The sequence below is a fragment of the Haliotis cracherodii genome, unplaced genomic scaffold (assembly GCF_022045235.1).
Source record: "Haliotis cracherodii isolate W230 unplaced genomic scaffold, xgHalCrac1.p SCAF_20, whole genome shotgun sequence".
Classification (NCBI taxonomy): domain Eukaryota; kingdom Metazoa; phylum Mollusca; class Gastropoda; order Lepetellida; family Haliotidae; genus Haliotis; species Haliotis cracherodii.
In genome coordinates, this window is record NW_027266276.1 from 6,988,393 (window position 1) to 7,010,285 (window position 21,893).

The 21,893-nt window shown below is 41.1% G+C and overlaps 1 protein-coding gene across 2 annotated transcripts in view; it reads right to left on the reverse strand.

Moving 5' to 3' along the window:
- LOC139470264 (ras-related protein Ral-A-like) overlaps positions 1 to 21,893 on the reverse strand; it is a 75,541-nt gene that overhangs the window by 30,610 nt on the left and 23,038 nt on the right. For both annotated transcript variants that reach the window (XM_071252612.1, XM_071252611.1), the window contains exon 4: positions 4,723 to 4,897. In XM_071252612.1, coding sequence (XP_071108713.1) covers positions 4,723 to 4,897 — 175 coding nt within the window. The remainder of the gene's footprint in view (positions 1 to 4,722; positions 4,898 to 21,893) is intronic.

The window sequence follows — 21,893 nt, forward strand, 5'->3', positions numbered from 1 at the left end:
ATCTTACTTGGACTCGGGCTTTGGACTACTGGCTAAAGACGCAGAGTGGCAAATTGTCTGGTGCCGCTTTGTTGTAACAGGTGAGTGAGTGGCATGTTGACCTTGCCAACCCATCCCCGGGAACTCTTTAAGGCCACATTACGAAAACATAAGACCAGTTCCTACAAGTGTATATCCAGCATCTGGTATGTAATCTCTGCTCCCATGTACGTCAGTCAGTCCAGTAATGTGATCACTGAAATAACTTTTAGCAACGTCTGTGGTCAACATACACAAGCCTTGTTTTCGGGGTAGTATAGTTGTAAAGTTGAAAATATCTTGAAGAATCTTAAATCCGTCTCAAAGTCATAATCAGTTGCTTCCTGATGTAAATATCCCCAAGGTAGGCAGTTATTTGATTCATTAGAGTGAGTTGGTTTTAACGCCACTTTTAACAGTATTCCAGTTATATCACGGCGTGTCAGCTTAATGTGGGAGGAAAGTGATGCAGGTTTCAGACGTTTACCACTTCGGTGAAACCCAGTTTGCCAGTCTGCGTCTTTAGCCAGTTGTCCAAAGCCCAAGTCCAAGTAAAATGTTCATCACTGTCTATACATTAACACACCCTTGAAGATCCTTGTTAGAATTGGTCTTCATTAACTAGACTTGTGCAGTATTACCAGTATACCACAATATGATATGTACGGCAACTACATTAGTTTGTGTGTTTGTTTGTTGTTTATCGCCACACTCGGCAATAATCCAGCTATATGATGGTGGTCTGTAAATTATGGACCAGACAATACAGTGATTGGCATCATGAGCATCAATCCACGCAATTGGGATCGATGACATGAATCAACCAAGTCAGCAACTTCACCACCTGGTCCCGTTAGTCGCATCTTACAGCAAGTATAGTCGCCTTTCATGGCAAGCATGGGTTGCTGAAGACCTATTCTACCCCGGATCTTCACGGGTCTGGCCTTTAGTGAGAGATGATGTGAAATGGGGTTTAATGTTGCGTTCAAGATTATTGCACTTCCATAGTGATGAGCATGCACGTGCGTGCGTATATGTGTGTGCGTGTGGCTGCTTATTCTGACCCCATGCCGACCAGTCCTTGCTTTAGCCCCTTAATGCCGAGTATCAAGCAGGGGAACATCAAGTATAATCATTTAACACGTTTTGGTACGACACGGCCAGGGATCAAACCCCAAACCTTCTCCTTTCCGGGCAGAGTTTCTACCCACTAGACCACGGAGGCATTCCCTTCAGATAGGCAGACACTTGACCCACACGGCCACCACAAGGGACTCACAAAAGCAGGATTTGTAATTCAGGGTTCATACAGAATTCAGGCTTATAATACCAGTAACACAACACAAGGCTCCCTTCCCCAACTTCAAACAGGTGATGATATGTTTAACATATTTCAACATATATTTTTTGTAATTTTTTTTTGTGTGTGTAATTTACATCAGATAAACTACATTGGTTTGGAAAATTCAGGGGCTTTATGAAGCTTTTTGAGAAGAATCCAAATTCAAAACTTTTTCAAAGCACATCATCCACTTTCAAGAAAAATTCCAAATCCAGGTTAGTGCAAGTCCTGTACATACATTAACAGTCTGAGACGTTAGCCACTCAGCTGAACATGCTGAAGCCTGCGTCAAGTAAAATTCTGTTTGTCTCGTAAGCGCAGATAATAATAATCCATACAATAACACCAAATTCCACTGAAAATGACACAGCCAGGTTCAGACCAGTAGTTTCAAAGTTTTTGGCACAAACTGCACTGAAAATGACATCTTGGAAAAACACATCTTGATATGAAACTCGTATCTACTACTTCTCTGGTACCATCTCCATCACTTCAAACAGCCCTACTTCAACTGCAATCCCACCGTCCTGATCTACGGATCCATCATAGATTTAATGGGCACAATTACAAAAACCTTGGATTTGAAAGCCTCACTCCAGGAGCATATAGACTAGCAGTGATAAGCCTGTGGAAGCCACAGCTCTCCTGATAGGCTACCAATTAAACTGCCTAGAAGGTAGCTGGACTGTCGACCATACCAGTGGCATGTCAAATACTCACGGTTTAGTGAAAATATTCATCTTACCACAGTGCTACCATTGGAATACAATTAAATTTTTGGTGTGTTCATTGGAATTTCAGTTCCTTGAATTATGAACTGAAAAACTGATTCTTACAAACTGTTTGGATTCTTACAAACGTTTCAACATCGTTTTTTCAATTTGTACCTCAATGGAGTGAAAAAAATCCCTAATCCCTAAATATTCTACTAAAGAGAAGTAAAAGAACACCAGGACCCACTTGCACAAAGCAATCTTAGCGCTAAGATGATCGTAACTCCCATACTTTAACATAGGCTTACAATAGTTGTAGTGCTAAGATGGTCGTAACTCCCATACTTTATCATAGGCTTACAATAGTTGTAGCGCTAAGATGGTCGTAACTCCCATACTTTAACATAGGCTTACAATAGTTGTAGCGCTAAGATCACTTTGTGCAAGTGGGCACTGATTCTTTCATACTGCTACAGTTCATCACTCACGGTCGAGTGAATAGAGCATCTTCCCAGAGAGTGGAAGGTCAGTGGTTCCATCCCCAGGCCGTGCCATGGTCCAACAAATAGTTGTTAATGCGTCAGTAGATATCTATCTTTTACATTGGAAGTGTAGCAGATGTATGACTTGGATGTGTGGGCGTCAGAAGGAAAGATATGTCTCACATAACTAACTATCTCCTGGCTGGTAGACAGTCTCTGTGGTCTAGTGGATAGACCAGCTGCCCAGTGAGTGGAAGGTTAGTGGTTCAAACCTTGGTTGCATCGTACCAAAAAAAGGTAAAAGATGGTACTTGTTACCATGCCTTGCATTTGGAATTGACGGGATAAAAAAAGGATTGGTCTGCTCCGAGGCCGAAGTACACTGTGCCTATCCATGTTAAACTGTGGCTAGGGTTTCAATGGGATAGAACCATAATACCGGCATAAGTCTGGACAGACAGAAAGACAGACACATTGCATGCATGTCTGTCAACATGGTAACTGGCAGTGTCCCAAACTAAGGAGGGTCCAGGGCTTCTTGATATATATCTGCTATAATATTTGAATTGCAGGACCCCCTAAATCTTCAACTTTTTAACATTAGAGTCATGACATGGACACCTTCAATTTTCTGCTTAATTCCAACTCTGGCGACTCTTTTTACCTAAATATTGAAAGAATACAAATCCTATATAGGAAGCTTCAAGGAGCATCTTTAACCCCATGGCCTTCAGCAGTTGATGTGAAAGTGTGCATGTGAATGCAGGCTGGCCTGACAGGCGGAAGTTGCTCTTCCTCATCATCACAAGTTATCCTGAGAGAGCTAATCAGGAACTACTTCAGCTCGAAGCTGTGCGAGCCAACGATGTTTTATGTCAACTTAGCAGCTATTCACAACAATGAGAAAGCCACTACAATTGTGTCCTACTTCCAGTATTTCTATGAGGCAGCACAAGAGATGTCATCATATTTCACGATATCCATAAATCACTGATGTCGATACTATATCGATACAAATTTATGAATATCAATACTAAATTACTAACTAACTGCCAGAGAAACGTTTACATTTATTTTAAGTACCAACTTTCATGGACAATGAGAAGGCTTTATGCATATAATCGGTCAGCCTAGTTCATATTTAGCATTTAATTGATTAATAGCAGGACCACATAACCATACATCCAAACATTTAAAATGATCACTTTTATTATTAATCAATATCAATACTAAAATTTCCAATCAATGACACCTCCAGGTAAAATGTTTTTTAATCGATCCCCAGCATCCAATACTGATCCTAAAAGGATGGGTGGTCAGGTCGGTAACCTTGTTGATTGTGTGTCATCGTATCCAAACGGTTTGGAACATTACACAAGATTAAAGAAAAAAATAAACAAATATGGACAAAAAAAGGCAATGACCATGTTGTCCGTAATCTTTTGAAATACTATCAATCCTACCAGTGACAATACAACCCCACTCTGGTATATTAACCCAGGAGCCCGGTAAGAGCATTAACGCCACTTCTAAGACGATCAGTAACTGGTCATGGGTCATGCCAGGTATTCCGACTAACTAGACGCTTAATTAAGTTGTGGGTCATGTCACTGTCTTAATGAGATAAGGAGAGGGTGCCACACAAGCACTGGACTAGCAGCTTAGGGAGTTCTCCCGACTCATCAATTATACAACAAGTGGCTGCAACCATAATACATCAGCTTCAGTCTTTACATGATGTGTCCGGTATCATAATTAGATAAACACCAAGGATATAACCACTTCCAGGTTGGTATATGCGATTACTGAAAATGGATCACAAGTGTATCTCGTTCTGCGTCTTGCAGACACCAATGCGTTTCTGCGTGCAAACGGAGAGCATGTAACAAGCTCATCCCTTACTGAAACAGAATATGTTATTGATATTTTCCGGGGTGAAACAGAAAGATAACGAAGCTACTCAAATAAATCAGGATCAAATGAAAACATATTATTAACACTGTTAGCCAAATTACATGCAAGACACATAAAGTGAAAATATTCAAAATGGCCGACATTCTTCCCAGAATGCAACACCATCAAAACCCAAAAGATAACAAAACTTAGTACCTAAAATCAGCCAACAAAATGTTAACGATGAAAACCATGACTTGATAGAATATTTTACCTTGTCTACGTTTGTCCTTGTCTTTGCTGAGGTTTCCACGTACACCACTTTCCATTCCTGGGCCCGCTTTGTGGCTTCATCGTTACTAACTTGTCGCTTCTCCTCTAAGTCACACTTGTTCCCAACCAACAGGAATGGAATGTTTTCGTCATTTTTCACTCGTAAAATTTGTTCTCTGAAAGAAACAAAGATAATTAAACACATACTTGCATGTCTCATCCACATTGAGGACAAAAAAATATTGAATTTGTTCCCTTAATTCCCACTGCAACAAACAAGTGATTATTTTACTATGTCACAATCTTCATGTCACCCATAAATCCTAGAAGCTCTATCTGATGACATGATCAAGAATTCAAGTTCAGTAAGTGTTTGTCTTGTTGCCATGGTTACACTCAAGACAAAGTTGATAAATTAATTAAATTTTGTGTATCTCCTCCCGAGAGCCGATGAAGCAAAGTTTTTTCCCATATGATGCTGAAGCTCATCTTCAGTGTCTGTCTCTGTGATATAAACTTGGAAATTATACCAAATATATTCCAAGCTCTATTTACCATGAATCTTCCTCTTTTCTTGCAATACATGAAGCTGTACAGCGATAAGATTCTGTTTCTTCTTTATTTCTAGTTGAGTGTCAATTAGGAAATGCTATCTCTCAGAAATGTCTTCAGACACAGTCTCATGAGAGCAGTCTGTGGCTAAGCCACTAGTCTGAAGCCTGAGTCTAATAAAAGTCTAATTGGTCTAGTAAGCTCAGCTAATAATAGTCCATATATCAAGACTAAAATCTACTGAAAGTGATGCTGAGACCCAAATCGGACCAGTCAGCTCAAGTGAGTGAGTATAGATGTACACCGCTTTTAGCAATATTCGAGCAATATCACGACGGGGGACACCAGAAATGGACTTCACACATTGTACCCATATCGGGAATCGAACGCGGATCTTCAGCAGGACGAGCGAACGTTTTAACCACTAGGCTATCCGACCACCCCCCAGTCAGCTCAAACATTTTGACATATTAAGTATTCATGCTTGCCTGCAAGCCCAGGCAAATCAAGTTTCAAAAGTAGTGGCATGAAAAAGGCACCAGCCTGCTGGCTAAATCAAATCTTCATGAAATCATGATCTCTTGTTTCAAACATAATTTATTGTCTAACTCACAAAGGGATTGTAAATCAAAGTATTGTATCGTGGGCCTCGTACCTGGATGTAATACTGTATTGCCACACCACTGCCCGGAATCGAACCCAGGACTCCAGTTTGAGGAGTTCACAAGGCCCACTGCCCCACAAAGTTGATGTCTATAAGGTCTGACACATTCAGGCTATAAGCCTACAGTGGGTGGGTGGGTGGGTGGGTGAGTGAGTGAATGAGTGAGTGGGTGGGTGGGTGGGTGAGTGAGTGAGTGAGTGAGTGAGTGAGTGAGTGAGTGAGTGAGTGAGTGAGTGAGTGAGTGAGTGAGCGAGCCTGCAGTGGGTGGGTGAGTGAGTGAGTGAGTGAGTGAGTGAGTGAGCGAGCGAGCCTGCAGTGGGTGGATGGGTGAGCGAGTGAGTGAGTGAGTGAGTGAGTGAGTGAGTGAGTGAGTGAGGTTTTACGCCACTTTTAGCAATATTCCAGCAATATCACATTGTACACATGTCAGGAATCGAACCCGGGTCCTCAGTGTGACGAGCAAACACTTTAACTGAAAGACTACCCCACCACCCCCTGCTGATTTTCATTTTTTCAAAACTCCTAAAAATATTTTTCAAACTCTGTAATGACAAAACAGAATACCCAATAAAAAGTTCCATTGCTCAAAAAGTTGTCTGGAGCTGTTCTAAACTCTTCTTGGGGTACGAATGGCCCAGTTGTCTAAGGTGCCTCGACCTGTGAAGATCCGGGGTAGGATAGGATAGGACAAACGGGATTGGGTGGTCAGGCTCATTGACTTGGTTGATGCATGTCATCGATCCCTGCGTGGATCAATGCTAATGATGTCAGTCACTGGATTATCTGGTCCAGACTCAATTATTTACAGACCGCTGTCATATAGCTAGAATATTGCTGAGTTAAACAACAAACAAACACATCTAAGTTGCCGCAATCTGCTGTAATTGTGGGTTCAGTCCAGAATTACTCTGATTACGTTTCTAAATCTGTCAGCATCATACCCATGCTCGTGGGTTTCACCAAAGTGGTAAATATCAGGGACCTGCATCGCTTCGCAATTTCCTCCCACATTGAGTTGACACACCCTGATCCAAATGGAATACTGTTCAAAGCAGCGTTACACCCAACTTTCTCACCTTAACCCTTATATACCTCATGTTTTCTGTGTGTGTCCATGTTGACTTTTGTTTACAAATCAGGAAGGCGGAGCAACCCTTCTGCAGAGGATACATACCAGACTGGACATGTTTGGCCTTATCTATTTTAAACTGTAACCATGGTAACAGGTTGTTTCCTTCCCAGGTGTTTTAACATTGGCTGCAAGTTTACTTGCTTGCCAGCATGATCTTTTAACAAAGGACATTTTTTTGCTGTTACAGGAAGGTATGACAGATTTGGTCTTTCCCAGGGGTGAAAAATTTGTCTGCATGATTGAATGTAATCTGTTTATGTCCATGGTATACATCCCATCTCAGCTGCTGATGGTTGGTGCAGGAAGGATGGTGCAGGAATGATGTGTTATGAGTGATTATTCTTTCACATGATTGTGAAATTGCAGTGATTCTCTAGGAGACAAAGACATTTTCATTTTCGTGATTTTATATTTAAAATGAGTTTTTACTTATTTTAATTGGGTCATTACATTTTTCATTGGGTAACCAATATCTTTTCACTCATCTATTCATCACTCTATTGGGTTTTTCCCAAAATGACATTTTCAGATTTAAAAAAAATATAAAAAAATGTGTTAGATGTACGGTTCTAAATATAGGCTTGACTTCAGAGAGTAAATTAGCTCGTAACTGTGTTTCAGAAATTAGCTCCGTGGTAACTGTCATCGTGGAATTTGGCAAGGTTGACGGAATGCCCGTTTATAATTTCAAAATAAGTTGCTGATTTGCTAATCGAATACGCAGGGTTACTTCACAATATTTTGATGATACGCACAAGTTTTATTTTTGTAGCGTATCTGTAATGTTCGTAGCGTATTTGATACGCTTGGATTTTATTTTACTGCGTATTTCTGAATTTCTGATGCGTATTTTACGCAGATACACAGCTTATCTGGAGCTCTGCATTCAACCTATATTATCTGCAGCAACAGATGTGTGAACACCTGATGTCAACCTGATTTGTCATTGTGTTGATGCCACCAATGTACAAAATATTGTAATATAGATTTGAAGAACACACAACGCGCACGCCAGCAAAGCCTGAATATTGAAGTACGAGTCCAGGCTATTGCAAATGAAGTTCAAATGGAGTAGTGAATAACTGGTTACACTGATTCACACAAAATCCGGTTATCATGACATGAACACAGCAACAGAAACAATGAATTTCACAAAGGTTAAATCAGTAATGTACTTCCTGATAACTAACTGCAACCTTGACCTTCTGATTACAACAAAACAGATCACCATGAAACAACTGGACGATCAGATATCTGATTTCATTAAAGTGAGTATGGGTCAGTAACTCCAGAGGGTGCCTTAGTGAGTGAGTGAATATGATTTAATGCCAATTTCAGCAATACTCCATCACCAGAAATGGGCTTCCCAAATTGTACCCATGTGGGGAAGCAAACCCAGGTCCTAGGCGTGATGAGCAAACGCTTTAACCACTGTGCAACCCCACGGTTCCATTAATACCTTTGTAAAGAATACTTCTGCTACCGTATTTGCTGTAATAAGAGCTCTAAATCTTTTGGACGGTGTGTGTCTGTGCGCGAATGCTTTAAAATGAGAGAGAGAGAGAGAGAGAGAGAGAGAGAGAGAGAGAGAGAGAGAGAGAGAGATTCCAACATCATATCATATATATCAATGACCTACGCCTTAAACGCGACTACCAGAAACAAAGCGACAAGACCCAAGATCCAATAGAAATCTCTGCATAAAGCAGAGTTGATTGTAAAATTCCGACTATATCATGAATCACAATCAAATAGTAATGATATCAGGTGTTCGCGAAAAGGAAAGCGTATCCTGCCCCACCAGTTGTACCCATCACAAACACATGCAAAATCAAGTCAATTGTTAACCTGAAAAAACATGGGAACATATGGTTTAAGTCAAAATAGGGAATTGCACTGGACATCATTTTGGTCACTGATGCGTCAACATCCTCTTATCAATGAACTACCCCTTTAACATGAGGACCAGTTGAAGAACATCCTCAATGATTGACTCAATACAGACAGTATAGATCTGAGCACTCCCAGATCGCCTAGCAACTGAAACAATTCATCCCCGACTGACAGACAATTAATCCCAGGTGACCCCAGGGAGATTCAAAAATCAACAGGTGGAAGGGAGCCGAATCAAGGTGTGACGCAAACTAAGGGGGATCGAGGGGGGATCGAGGGGGGATCGTCTCACCTGTGGCCAGGAGGCCCCCTTGCAGAGATAACCAGGCACACTGGCTCCTAATTATACAGTTTCCTGTGTAGCTTGGAATCAAAGCCTTGTCTAGTCAGGAACCATTCAACAGTACGGAAGGGTGTAGGTTCCAACCCACAACAATGAATTCAGTTGGAAAGTGTACCAATGTGGCGAACCCAGTGCTTCAGACTTCAACAAAAATATTTTTCCAGCAGTTAATAGAGGTCAATTCCACAGAAGTATCATGTTTTTTTCAGTGGTAGACACATGAAAATATATACCAAGCAACAAAACCATTTCCACAATCATTAGAAGACTTTGTGAGTGAGAGAGTGAGTTGGGTTTAACGTCACTTTTAACATTATTACAGTTATATTGCGGCGTGTCAGCTTAATGCGGGAGGAAAGCCCGAAGTGATGCAGGTCTTAGACGTTTACCACTTCGGTGAAACCCACGAGCACGGGTATGGTGCTGACAAACCTAGAAACATAATCGGGGCGAATCAGGATTCGAACCCACAATCATAGGTTTCTGCACAGCGAATCACGGCGCCTTCGACGACTGGGCCACCCGTGCCCCCAGAAGACTTTGTAAAACGTAGAATCCATAGTACGATTCCAACTATATGATAGACATGTGTTCATGAATCACTATCAAATAGTGATGATACATGTTCAAGAAAAGGTGAGTGTATCCTGCCCCACCAGGGGCTCCCATCACCAGCGAAGTTCGCACCACTAGTTTTCCCCTGCCCATAGGTGATGAATGTCCACACAACATAGATACCTGTAAACATGATACACCTAAACTTCCTATTTAAAGCCTTAATCAGCACAGCCATTCCAAATAAAGCCAATGTGCTACTTGCCTACAACTGATCTCATTCTGACCTGGCAGGAGCATAGTGTAGGCCTAACTCACTGCATGCTCCATACTTCACCCACAAACTGAATTAAGAGATAGCGACCAGATAACATAACCAGCATCCTTTAGACGAATCTTCATCCAAGCTAACCAGGTTTATAGGCGGACCAGTAAACTCAGCTATATTCAACACAAAGACAGTTTACCCCAATATATCTCAATACACAAACTATTTATGAGTAAAAGACCCACAATCTAAATCATGAGTGTCCCAAAGAAAAACAAAGGCATTAACGATCTGAATATTTAAGAGGAGAGAGAGGCTTGAGTTCCAGTATTTAGATGCGGTTTATGGCTATGGTATCAACAGAAGGGCTTGTTTATCGGGCAGAGAGGAAGGGAAGCGACTCGGTAGCTAGAATTTCTCTTGTCTGTGTACCGTCCCCCCCTTCCTCCTCCACACCGACCCTGCCCCAACCTTTACCCTGATACAGCTACACAAACAACCTTTCCCCCATTGAGGCACTATCAAATTTTGGTACAAGGCCACTGAGGTCGTTTAGCATCTTGCAACCAAATTCTGAATTATTGTTGTTTCAGCAGGTAATGCTTCTGTAACTATTTCTACACAACAGGAACATCTTGAACTCAAGTTGTGTATTGTGGGCAATATTGCATGTTGAAAGTGGTCCTTGGGTTAGTGTACTTGCTGCGGGGCTAGTACACACTGCGAAGAGGATGTGTTCTGTGTTAAACCTTTGGACGATGATGGAGGAGGCTAACATGAACCCTCAACGGGTCACTGTTGGTATTGTTTCCGTAATTCTCATCCCCTGTAGGGATTCCAGGTGGAATAGGACCCCTGTACCTCATGCTTGTTGTAAGGGCCCACAAATGTGTAAAGGATGGACACACTAGTCCCTGAACCATATCATGTCTCCTTCCACCCAGTCCTTACTGCAATACTATAACCCTAAATGAAGCATGTCTACATTTTCCTGAATTTCCCATCTCACCCGGGCTCCTTTTCAATTTAAATGCAGCTGCATGTTTTTATCAAAATTATACATTTTCAGACACAAAGGGTTTGTCTTGGTCAGGCTCTGTGATTTGTCCTTTTGATTTTCAATGTACCCTGATTGCATGTGTAGTTGCTTGTGCTTCCAGTCACTGGTGTGCAAGGCCCTGATTTGATTAACAGGACACCAAGATACAGGTGGAATACTGCTGACTGTGCCCCTTAACAACATTCACTCACTCATGACCATGACCTCACTACAGAAGTCGAACAAGCAATATTACCTCCTGTTAAAGAGACTGGAGCTAGTGTGTGTATAGACATGGATTTCCTTCTGACGCCCACGCTCACATCAGTCGTACAGTCGTACATCCGCTACACTTCCAGTCTTAGATAGGTATCTACTGACACAATAACAACTATTTGTTGGACAGGAAAGAGTGAGTGAGTGAGTGAGTGAGTGAGTGAGTGAGTGAGTGAGTGAGTGAGTGAGAGTGAGAGAGAGTGTAACAATTTAACCTCACTGGCAAAATTTCAGCCATATCGAGACAAGACAAAATAATACAATAATAACGTTTGTTTCTTTCTGGTTTAACTCCGCACTCAGCAATATCCAAGCTTTAAGACGGTGGTCTGTAAATAATCGAGTATGGACCAGACAATCCAGTGATTGACAACATGAGCATCGATCCACCCAATTAAGATACCATGACATGCATCAACCAAGTCAGCGAGCCTGACCACCCTATCCTGTTAGTCGCCTCTTACAACAAGCATAGGTTGCCTTTCCATTATCTCTCCGACGATTTCAAATGTTTTCTTCCTAACATCTATCGCCTTTACAGGAATAATTCTAGGGTAGGGGCCTTGTGCTTTTAGACCCTAAATTTGAAAAAAAGGCCCACATTTTCAAATACAAAGTGGCAATTTAACACTGTACTGTGTAGGCAAGTGTGGGTGTATCTCTGGAATATTTGAAATTTTCACATGAAGGGCCCATGTCTGAAAATTCCAAGAGTGAACATGGTGAACAGTGCCTTTTGTATATTGCAGTAACCTAACCTCTTCATTTTGTAAACCAAATTGTACATGGAATTATTTCAAAATGCCTACTGACAATGACAGAGAAACGGATGCAGTGATACAGTTGTCAAGTCAGCTGTTTCAATCACAGATGTTCTTGTGATCTGAAATCTCCAATGATAGATGACACATGTCTTCAGTCGGCAGCATCCCTGCCATGTCACTGTGACCTGGAGTGAACTGCTGGCCTAGCAACTGATGCTGGACAGCTGGTCATTGATCTGCAGTGTCTGGAGTCATGATACAGCCTCCTCCTGCTGGCTGACTGACGGTGGTAGCTTCATCCTCTCCAGGTACTGCAGCACATGGCAGCCTGACTGACAATCTGACCCTGTCCCAGCAGCCAACACTATTGTGCTGGGGTAGATCTAGTCCTGCACCATGACCGTGGAATATATTTAATTTATGAAAAAAAATCATCTAGAAATGCATACAAAAGCAAGTCTAGCCAGCTCAAGCTAGCTCTATTCCACATAGGGAATTTTTTTTATCTTTAGAGTCAAGAAGGATATTGTGTAATATAAGATTTCAGAGACTAAATGTTAGTCTAGGGTATATCTAGCAACAAATTTGCATGTAGCCAGCAGGGCTTGCTCCTTTTAAAAGTAACAGGCCCTTCTCCAAACGAACTGGCCTACAACTAAATGGTGGAGGCCATACTCCCCACCCAAATGTTTTTTCACTCCAAGATTAAATTTTGGCTTCCATTTGCCTATTTTCATGGCGATATAGAGCAAAAAAAGACGTTGTTGTACACATACCTTACAAAATGTTATTCTACCGAGAAGATCCAATTAAAAAAAAAGAAAACATACACAGAGAAGGGGTGAAATTTTGACAAGCCAGGCAGGCCATCTACGTTACGTTTCAGCAAGCCCTTTGTAATTTTAACTGACCACAGGCCAACAACAGGCCAGAAATGAAATCGACCCTGTTGTGTACAGGTTCATCAAACATATAAATGTTGCTATTGGAGACAAGAACGTGGTCAAACCGACCATAATCTAGTTCGTTATTAGAACTCTTATTTGTTTCTTGTAAAGCCACACTCAGCAATATGAGTGAGTGAGTGAGTGAGTGAGTATGGTTTTAGCAATATATATACCAATGTCGGGAATCAACCCCGGGTCTTTGGCATGACGAGCTAACGCTTTAACCACTAGGCTACCCGACCGCCCCTTGGACAGTGATGAGCGAGTGAGTGAGTGAGTGAGTGAGGTTTTACGGTGCTTTTAGCAATATTCCAGCATTATTACGGCGGGGGTCAACTACAAGTTCACGAAGATTTTCACTAACTAGTCTCCGACCAAAGGACAAGTGGCTGTGTCTATCCCTGACATCAGCTGCATGACAGCAGCCTGTTTGCTGGAGTAATCTAGTCTGGTCCAAACAAACTAGAGAGGATACCGTATTTGACGTAATAAACGCCCAGGGTGCTCTCAAAATGAGAAATAGGGGGCTCTTATTGGAATATAATGTTGTGAGAAAAAAAAAAAAAGTTCAAAGATTGTAAATATCATGGTTTATGAGGACAGTCTGACAGGATACAAAAGAAAGGTCTTTGCGTATTATACACGACAGATATATTATCCAGAATTTAACTGCCGATAATAAAGGCTGCATATAACACATGAGTGCATATTACACACAAATATATAAGTCTTGTGTACATTGATCAATCTAAAGGGTGCTAACTGGGATTGTTCACTAGCCAATATATAAGCAAATATCGCCATGGGCGGATATTAAAGCGGGGCGTCAAATACGGTATTATGAACAATACTGTTGGGGTATGACATACATTCGATCAAGTCCCCGAGTCTGACCACCCAATCCATATAGTAGGCTCTTACGATCAGCATAAGGTGCTAAGAACCTATTTTAACACAGAATCCCCACAAAGGGTCTGTAACTATCTGACATTAAAGAACACCGCCAACAACCGGAGGTTAACTGTACCCCAGGCTTCAGAAGAAAATAATTTATTTGCAGTACTGTTCAGTGTTTAGTAGCAAGTCATAATTATTCACTAAAAGGCATTCATTAAAAGGCATTCATTTAAAAATTTGGCCATATTTGTCAACAGAAGACTTGATCAATAATTACGTCACATAGTTGCCTGTGAAAAGTCACTTGAAACACATTTGTACTTTTATATCTGGAAGTTTATTTGTTACACTCGATGATGACCTTTAAGTTTACTAAATAATGTCAACATGAAATACATCCTGCTATCAATGTAGTTATTTAAGTTTCATTTCAAGTTTAAGATCATGCACTTGTTCAACATCCTCATCCTGTATAAAAACAATATGAAAGGATTGTGGTCACTTCATACACAAATTGAAACATTGCTGACGTAATTCAAACAGTCTCCTACACTCAGGTCAGTGTGACATTCAACAGCACACACACCTAACTCAACATTTCTCACATATATTTATAGCTGAGATGGTGACAAAGGAACATTATTGACTAAGACTGATTCATGCATTTAGTCAACAACCAAACAACAAAGAAACTGGATGAGATTATGTTTCAGTGTAATAATTGACTTCAGCAGTCATTGCAACATTTCTAGGTGTGTCTGGCATTTATGGAACTACAGACTAAGACTATGTATTATGTAGAGGTGTAATGATACGGTCAGGTCGCGATACATATCCCGACACAATAGGTGCAATACAAATCAAATCAAATACAGTACTTTTATGTCACAAGTTGATATTCTTTCTTTCTGCAGGGGTATCACAACCCTGAATCATTTGTTATTAAATTTCAGAGATCAAAGATGGCATATTGTAGGCCAGAAACATATTGGCCAGTAGAGGTTGAACGATACAGCGAGGTCAATAGATATGTATCCAGATACTCTGGGTGCAATATGATTCGTATCCCAATACAGTACTTTTATGTCACAAGTTGATACTCTTTCTTTTTGCAGACGAATCACAACCCCGAATCATTTGTTAATAAATTTCAGAGATCATAGATGGCATATTGTAGGCCAGAAACATATTGGTAGAGGTTACTGTGAATATTATGATATATATATGTCCAACAAGAGGCCCATAGGGCCGGTATCGCTCACCTGGATATTTACGCTATCATGACAATATATACATTTGCATTGCACATGTATATAAGACTGCAAATAGTTCATAATTTTGACTCTGTCAGGATTTAAAATGGGTGGATGGGAAATCTGACAGCATGAACATGTACTTCTCTAGATACAAACGTAGCATAAAGATCTGAACCATTTCCATGTTATGATCCAGGGTCTAAGTTTCCAGAGGCAACGCTGGACCCCAGGGCAAATCCTATTAGGGCTGGGAAGAGTGTACCAGGTATTTGGCCATCCTGTCTATGACAATGATGGCTCAAGAGTACATGCAAGTATCGTGATACATATAGGAGCACATGCAAGTATTGTGATACATATAGGAGCACATACAATTATCGTGATACATATAGGGTCGTGAGCAAGGTATCGTGATACGTATCAGATCGCTCAGTTGGTGTATCGTTCTAGCCCTAACTATTATTAACTAAGTTGACAAGACCGAAAATAAATTTCATAAACCCTGGCTCTGGCCTGTTGGTTAAAACTCAGTTTGATAAAGAATGTCCATAATGTCCATATGATGTCCATATGATATATTTGTAACAATAGCAGCAAATTCTGGTGTATGACAGCGGTATGTAAATCATCAAGTCTGGACCTAACAATCCAGTCATTGACATCATGAGCATCGATCCACGCAATTGGGATACGATGACATGCATCAACAAAGTCAGTTGCTCTGCTGGTTTTCTTTGGTAGGCCTGGAAGGGGACCCATGAGTGAAGTACTATCGCAGCTACAGTCAAGGACCCAAACAACCCCTGAAGACTGAGAGAGCAAGCAAAATTCAACAGCCTCGTGACTTTGTGGACTACCACTTGCACCATTAAGTAGATGGCCAGATCATTAACTTCTAACCCTGTCGTATATAATATCCTTTGCTCTGGGTGAGAATGAATCCCAGTTTTAGAACCTTGTTCCCAGTGCATGATAGGATCGTGAATATGACCTATCCATCCCACCCTGCACAAGTGTCGGCCATGAGTGTACTGCTACTGTGTGGTGTCAGGTGTCAGGAATGGGGTCAGTGTCTTACTCCATCTCTCATCACAATAGCTGCTGCCGCTGCACCCAGTAACTCCCCTCTCAGTGTACACACCTCTCAAGTGCTCCTGACTAAAAACTACCTTATTTCAATTTGGGAACTGACCTTATTCAAGCTTTAACTTCATTGACAACATAAGAACTTCTTTTTGTAAATCAAATTTCAAACCTACGCACTTACAGAAACGAATATAAGGAAAAACAATTGTTATGAAACTAAAAGAATTATCTGTAGTTTGATACAAAGAAAGCTTCTAATTTCATAGATTTAATAGATCGATGCATATCAACCCTTAATACCTATCAGACTGTTAAATAGAAAATAGAAAATCCCCAGTGGAATGCCCAGTGAAAGGATGGTAGTCCTCATTGACAAGTAGAATTTGAGGGCTGGAATTCTCAACCAGTTCTCCATGCTTCAATTTTGCAACAAATCGGAACTGAATAAAATTGACAGAAAATGTAAATTCAAGCAGGACTAGCAGCAAACGCTGAGGATGAACAAAGAAAACTATTACTCTGGCCAAGTATTATAAAAAATATAAAAAATATAAAAAAAATTATAAGGATAAATCATGAAAGAGAAATGAGAATCCTATTTAAGTAATATTCAATAAAATATCAAAACTCTGCTGATCCTATTCTGGAATACTGTACAACAAAAGGTCCCACATGGATGAGGTAACACCACATCAGCAACACGGGCCTGGGCAGCTTGGTCCTCACCAGCCTCTTGAGTTGGAATATTATATTTCATAATCTCCCCCAACTTCATTGCAATACACTGACATAATTGGAATATGATCATCACTGGAACAGGGCCAGGTTTGAACTAACGGTTCAGTGTCCTGAATGACCTTCCCTTCATTGATACTCCAGTTCATTCTAGGATGGCACGATATACCAATATAATGGCGCGATGCAATATGCTTTTCAAACAATACATATTGAAATATTTGTTCTGTGTTCCATTATGTTGGGGAAAAATTTCATTATTATTTGAATCTTTTAGCCTAAAATCTACACATAGATGATGTTTCCCTTCGAAATTGACTGACAAAACAGCAGAAACAATTAAGTGATTTTTCCCTCACGTTGTTATCTTGCCTCTATCCAGACCCGTGAAGATCCGGGGTAGAATAGTTCTTCAGCAACCCATGCTTGTCGTAAGAGGCGACTAACGGGATCGGGTGGTCAGCCTCACTGACTTGGTTGATGCATGTCATCGATCCCAATTGCGTGGATCGATGCTCATGATATCAATCACCGAATTGTCTGGTCCAGACACGATTATTTACAGACCGCTGTCATATAGCTGGAATATTGCTGAGTGCGGCGTAAAACAACAAACCAACCAACCAATCCCTCTATCCACGACTACGAAATGATGTGACTGACCATGTTGACTTCAATATTGACTTTAGTATGTAGAAAATAGGATCTGCATGTACAATCACTGTGAAGCATTTAGCTCACAAAACATCGCAATACGTATCACAATACAGATAAAAGGTACAGATAATCAACGTGAGGATTAAGAGAAAATGCAGGAAATACCAAACATAACCCACCTGTTCATAAAAATGGATTTGTCCGACACTGCCGAGGTCAGATTCTATTCAGGAGAGCTATCATTATTAAAATTTGCCAATTTAACAACATCCTTAAACAGGCGGTATGTAATGTTGATATCTCATATAAGACATAAACGACTTGTGGTCGTTGTTTATGATACAATAAAACACTGGAGGGAGAATAAACCATGATGGGCTGTTTAAGTTCACAAAAACAACTCATTGTTTATTTCTGAAATATTGCAAAAAAAAAATTTGCGAATGCACAGACCAAGTTATTTCTACCTAGACTGAATCATGATGTGTATTTCACAAATTCCATGATAACTAGCTGCAACTGGCTATGAATCTGCTGATGCAGTGATAAATATTTTCCTCGTCCCATAAACCTCACCAACCTCTAATACACAAGCAACGCTGTTACCTTGCCTTAAGACACAAACACAATGTAAACATCGCAAGGGCTTGATATTTCAAATATTTGTTGGCGGGTGTGATGGAATTTAACATATCAAGATAAAAACATTTATCTTTGAATGTTGATGTGGAAAAAAACAATGAGAAAAACTATTCATTATGGACAATCTCAAGAATGTACACTGGAACATTATGAAATAGCTGTGGTATATTAGCCTACACAGTCATAAATAGAATCCAATAACATCATAAATATGCATATCAGGTTCTCATCCAGCAGTCAGAGAAAACTGTGTATTCGGGTCAGATAGGAAGGTTCCGTGTGGTGCTGTACATCTATACCGTCAATCTTTTGTCTCGACACTATGCAATCAGGACTCTAAAAGTTGAGGTTGTTTGTTTCTTGTTTAACACCGCACTCAGCAATATTCCAGCCATATGACGGTGGTCTGTAAATAATCGAGTCTGGACCAGACAATCCAGTGAGTGACAACATGAGCATCGATCCACACGATTGGGATCGATGACATTCATCAACAAGTCAGCGAGCCTGACCATCCTGTTAGTCGCCTCTTACGACAAGCCTGGGTTGCTGAAGACCTATTCTACCCCGGATCTTCACGGGTCCTAAAAGTTGAAAAAAAGATTGTGCTGGTCAAATAAGTTAGTATACTTCTTGGTATCAATAACATTGGAATCTGGTCAAGTCCATGGAATCATCAGTCCTGAACACTGTTTGAAATAATTTGAAAGCCCAACAAGACAGTCGGGCAGGTGACCCATAAATGTTCCCTGCCCGCATTGAGACATATTACGTATTAAACAATCATGAAAAATAAGAGATAAATCCTGTCTTGATTCAGTTTAAATAATGCAAACAATTAGTTGAGAATCTACAAGGAGTTATAATAGAACAGAATATGTAAGTAGTCTTAAATTAAAATTATCTGCCAGACAGTCGGGGGGGAGGAATATTTCAAGCAGCCAAACAGAAAAGTTACCAGTCACGGGCAGGTGGGCAGGCAGTTATTTCGGGTAGTGGCCCTGAATAATTAAAAGGGATACATGACATTGTTGAGGAGATGTAATGGATCTTGAGCACCATCACATTACTCCATACATCAATATCTTCTCAGGGGTTGACACAATGGTCCTTTACTTGTCCACAGCTCATTCCAGACTAGACCCGTGAAGATTCCGGGGTAGAACAGGTCTTCAGCAACCCATGCTTGCCATAAAAGGCGACTATGCTTGTCGTAAAAGGAACTAATGGGATCGGGTGGTCAGGCTCGCTGACTTGGTTGATGCATGTCATCGATCCCAATTGCGTGGATTGATGTTCATGATGTAAATCACGGGATTATCTGGTCCAGACTCGATCATTTACAGATCGCCGTCATATAGCTGGATTATTGCTGAGTGCGGCGTAAAACAACAAACCAAACCAAACCAAAACCTATACTTGTCCACAGCTCATTCCAGACTAGTGGTTCCTAAAAACTAATTCGATTTTAGGAGAAAACAACTGGTCCATTTAAATTAGATTTTCAATAGTGTCAGACTAGTGGACCAGTGGCTGTGTCTCACCCTGCTTCTACATCCTCTCATCATCGGCATCGGCATCATCATCATCATGATTCAATGTCTTCATCATCACATCCCCAATAAAGCTCAATACTTGTCCACATCATATCAAACATCCTCCTCCAAGCTGAAACATTGCACCTCACAAGCCATCTGCAACATGCCATCCCACGCGTGATGTGTTGATCTACACGCTAACCTGCACTGTACTGACCAACTGCACATACCCTCACACACCTGATGCGTTATCATCACTCAGCTGAAGACATCCCATGAATGCACCTAACATACAAGCGGGAAGTATGCTGCAACTGAAGCATTCGGTGTAATCGTCCTTCCTGCACGGTATGTAACACTGACACACTACCATTACCTGCAGAGCTACACAAGCGCCTGCATTCCAGGCATGCTACCATCACCTGTAGAGCTTCATCCCTGACATGCTACCATCACCTGTAAAGCTACACAAGCACCTGCATCATGGGCATATTACCATCACCTGTAGAGCTACATCCCTGACATGCTACCATCACCTGTGAAGCTACATCCCTGACATGCTACCATCACCTGTAGAGCTACATCCCTGACATACTACCATCACCTGTAGAGCTACATCCCTGACATGCTACCTTCACCTGTAGAGCTACACAAGCACCTGCATTCCTGGCATGCTACCATCGCCTGTAGAGCTACATCCCTGACATGCTACCATTACCTGTAGAGCTACATCCCTGACATGCTACCATCACCTGTAGAGCTACATCCCTGACATGCTACCATCACCCATAGAGCTACATCCCTGGCATGCTACCATCACCTGTAGAGATACATCCCTGGCATGCTACAGTCACCTGTAGAGCTACATCCCTGACATGCTACCATCACCCATAGAGCTACATCCCTGGCATGCTACCATCACCTGTAGAGCTACATCCCTGGCATGCTACCATCACCCATAGAGCTACATCCCTGGAATGCTACAGTCGCCTGTAGAGCTACATCCCTGGCATGCTATCATCACCCATAGAACTACATCCCTGGCATGCTACCATCACCTGTAGAGCTACATCCCTGACATGCTACCATCACCTGTAGAGCTACATCCCTGACATGCTATCATCACCCATAGAACTACATCCCTGGCATGCTACCATCACCTGTAGAGCTACATCCCTGGCATGCTACCATCACCTGTAGAGCTACATCCCTGACATGCTACCATCACCTGTAGAGCTACATCCCTGACATGCTACCATCACCTGTATAGCTACACCCGAAATGCTATCATCACCTGTAGAACTACATACCTGGCATGCTACCATCACCCATAGAGCTACATCCCTGGCATGCTACCATCACCTGTAGAGCTACATCCCTGGCATGCTATAGTATATGACGACAACCATCAACCAAATCACGGAGCCTGGAAAACTGTTCCCTTTTGTTGCCTCTTACAACCAACATAGCGGCCTATTCTAACCTGGAATCTCCACCAGGTCCACAAGTCTAGAAGAAAGTCTTTGGGCTCTGTTTTATTATAAACTTATAAACTATAAACTATAAACTTACAACTGTTTTTTCTGTTAAATATGTTCCTTTCAGAGACTAGATGTTAGTCTAACACCTCAATCACATTTGAATCTAACAAGCCCGTTACCTTTACACATTCATCCTGTGACCTTTTGGGCAAAGGTTAAACTTCCAGTTCTTGCTGATTGACATGATTGATGCTCCAATTTTTTATTTTTCTGTTCATGGGTCAGCCAACAGTGCTGTTTTGCTAGTTGGCTTATGTTTTTTTACTATTTTGAAAACAATTGATGAAGAACCCCTCAAAAGGGTTATAACATTATCTGGAAAATTAGAACCTTGTTGATCTTACCAAATTGGTGACATGTATTAATTGTCATCGATCTGAATTGCGT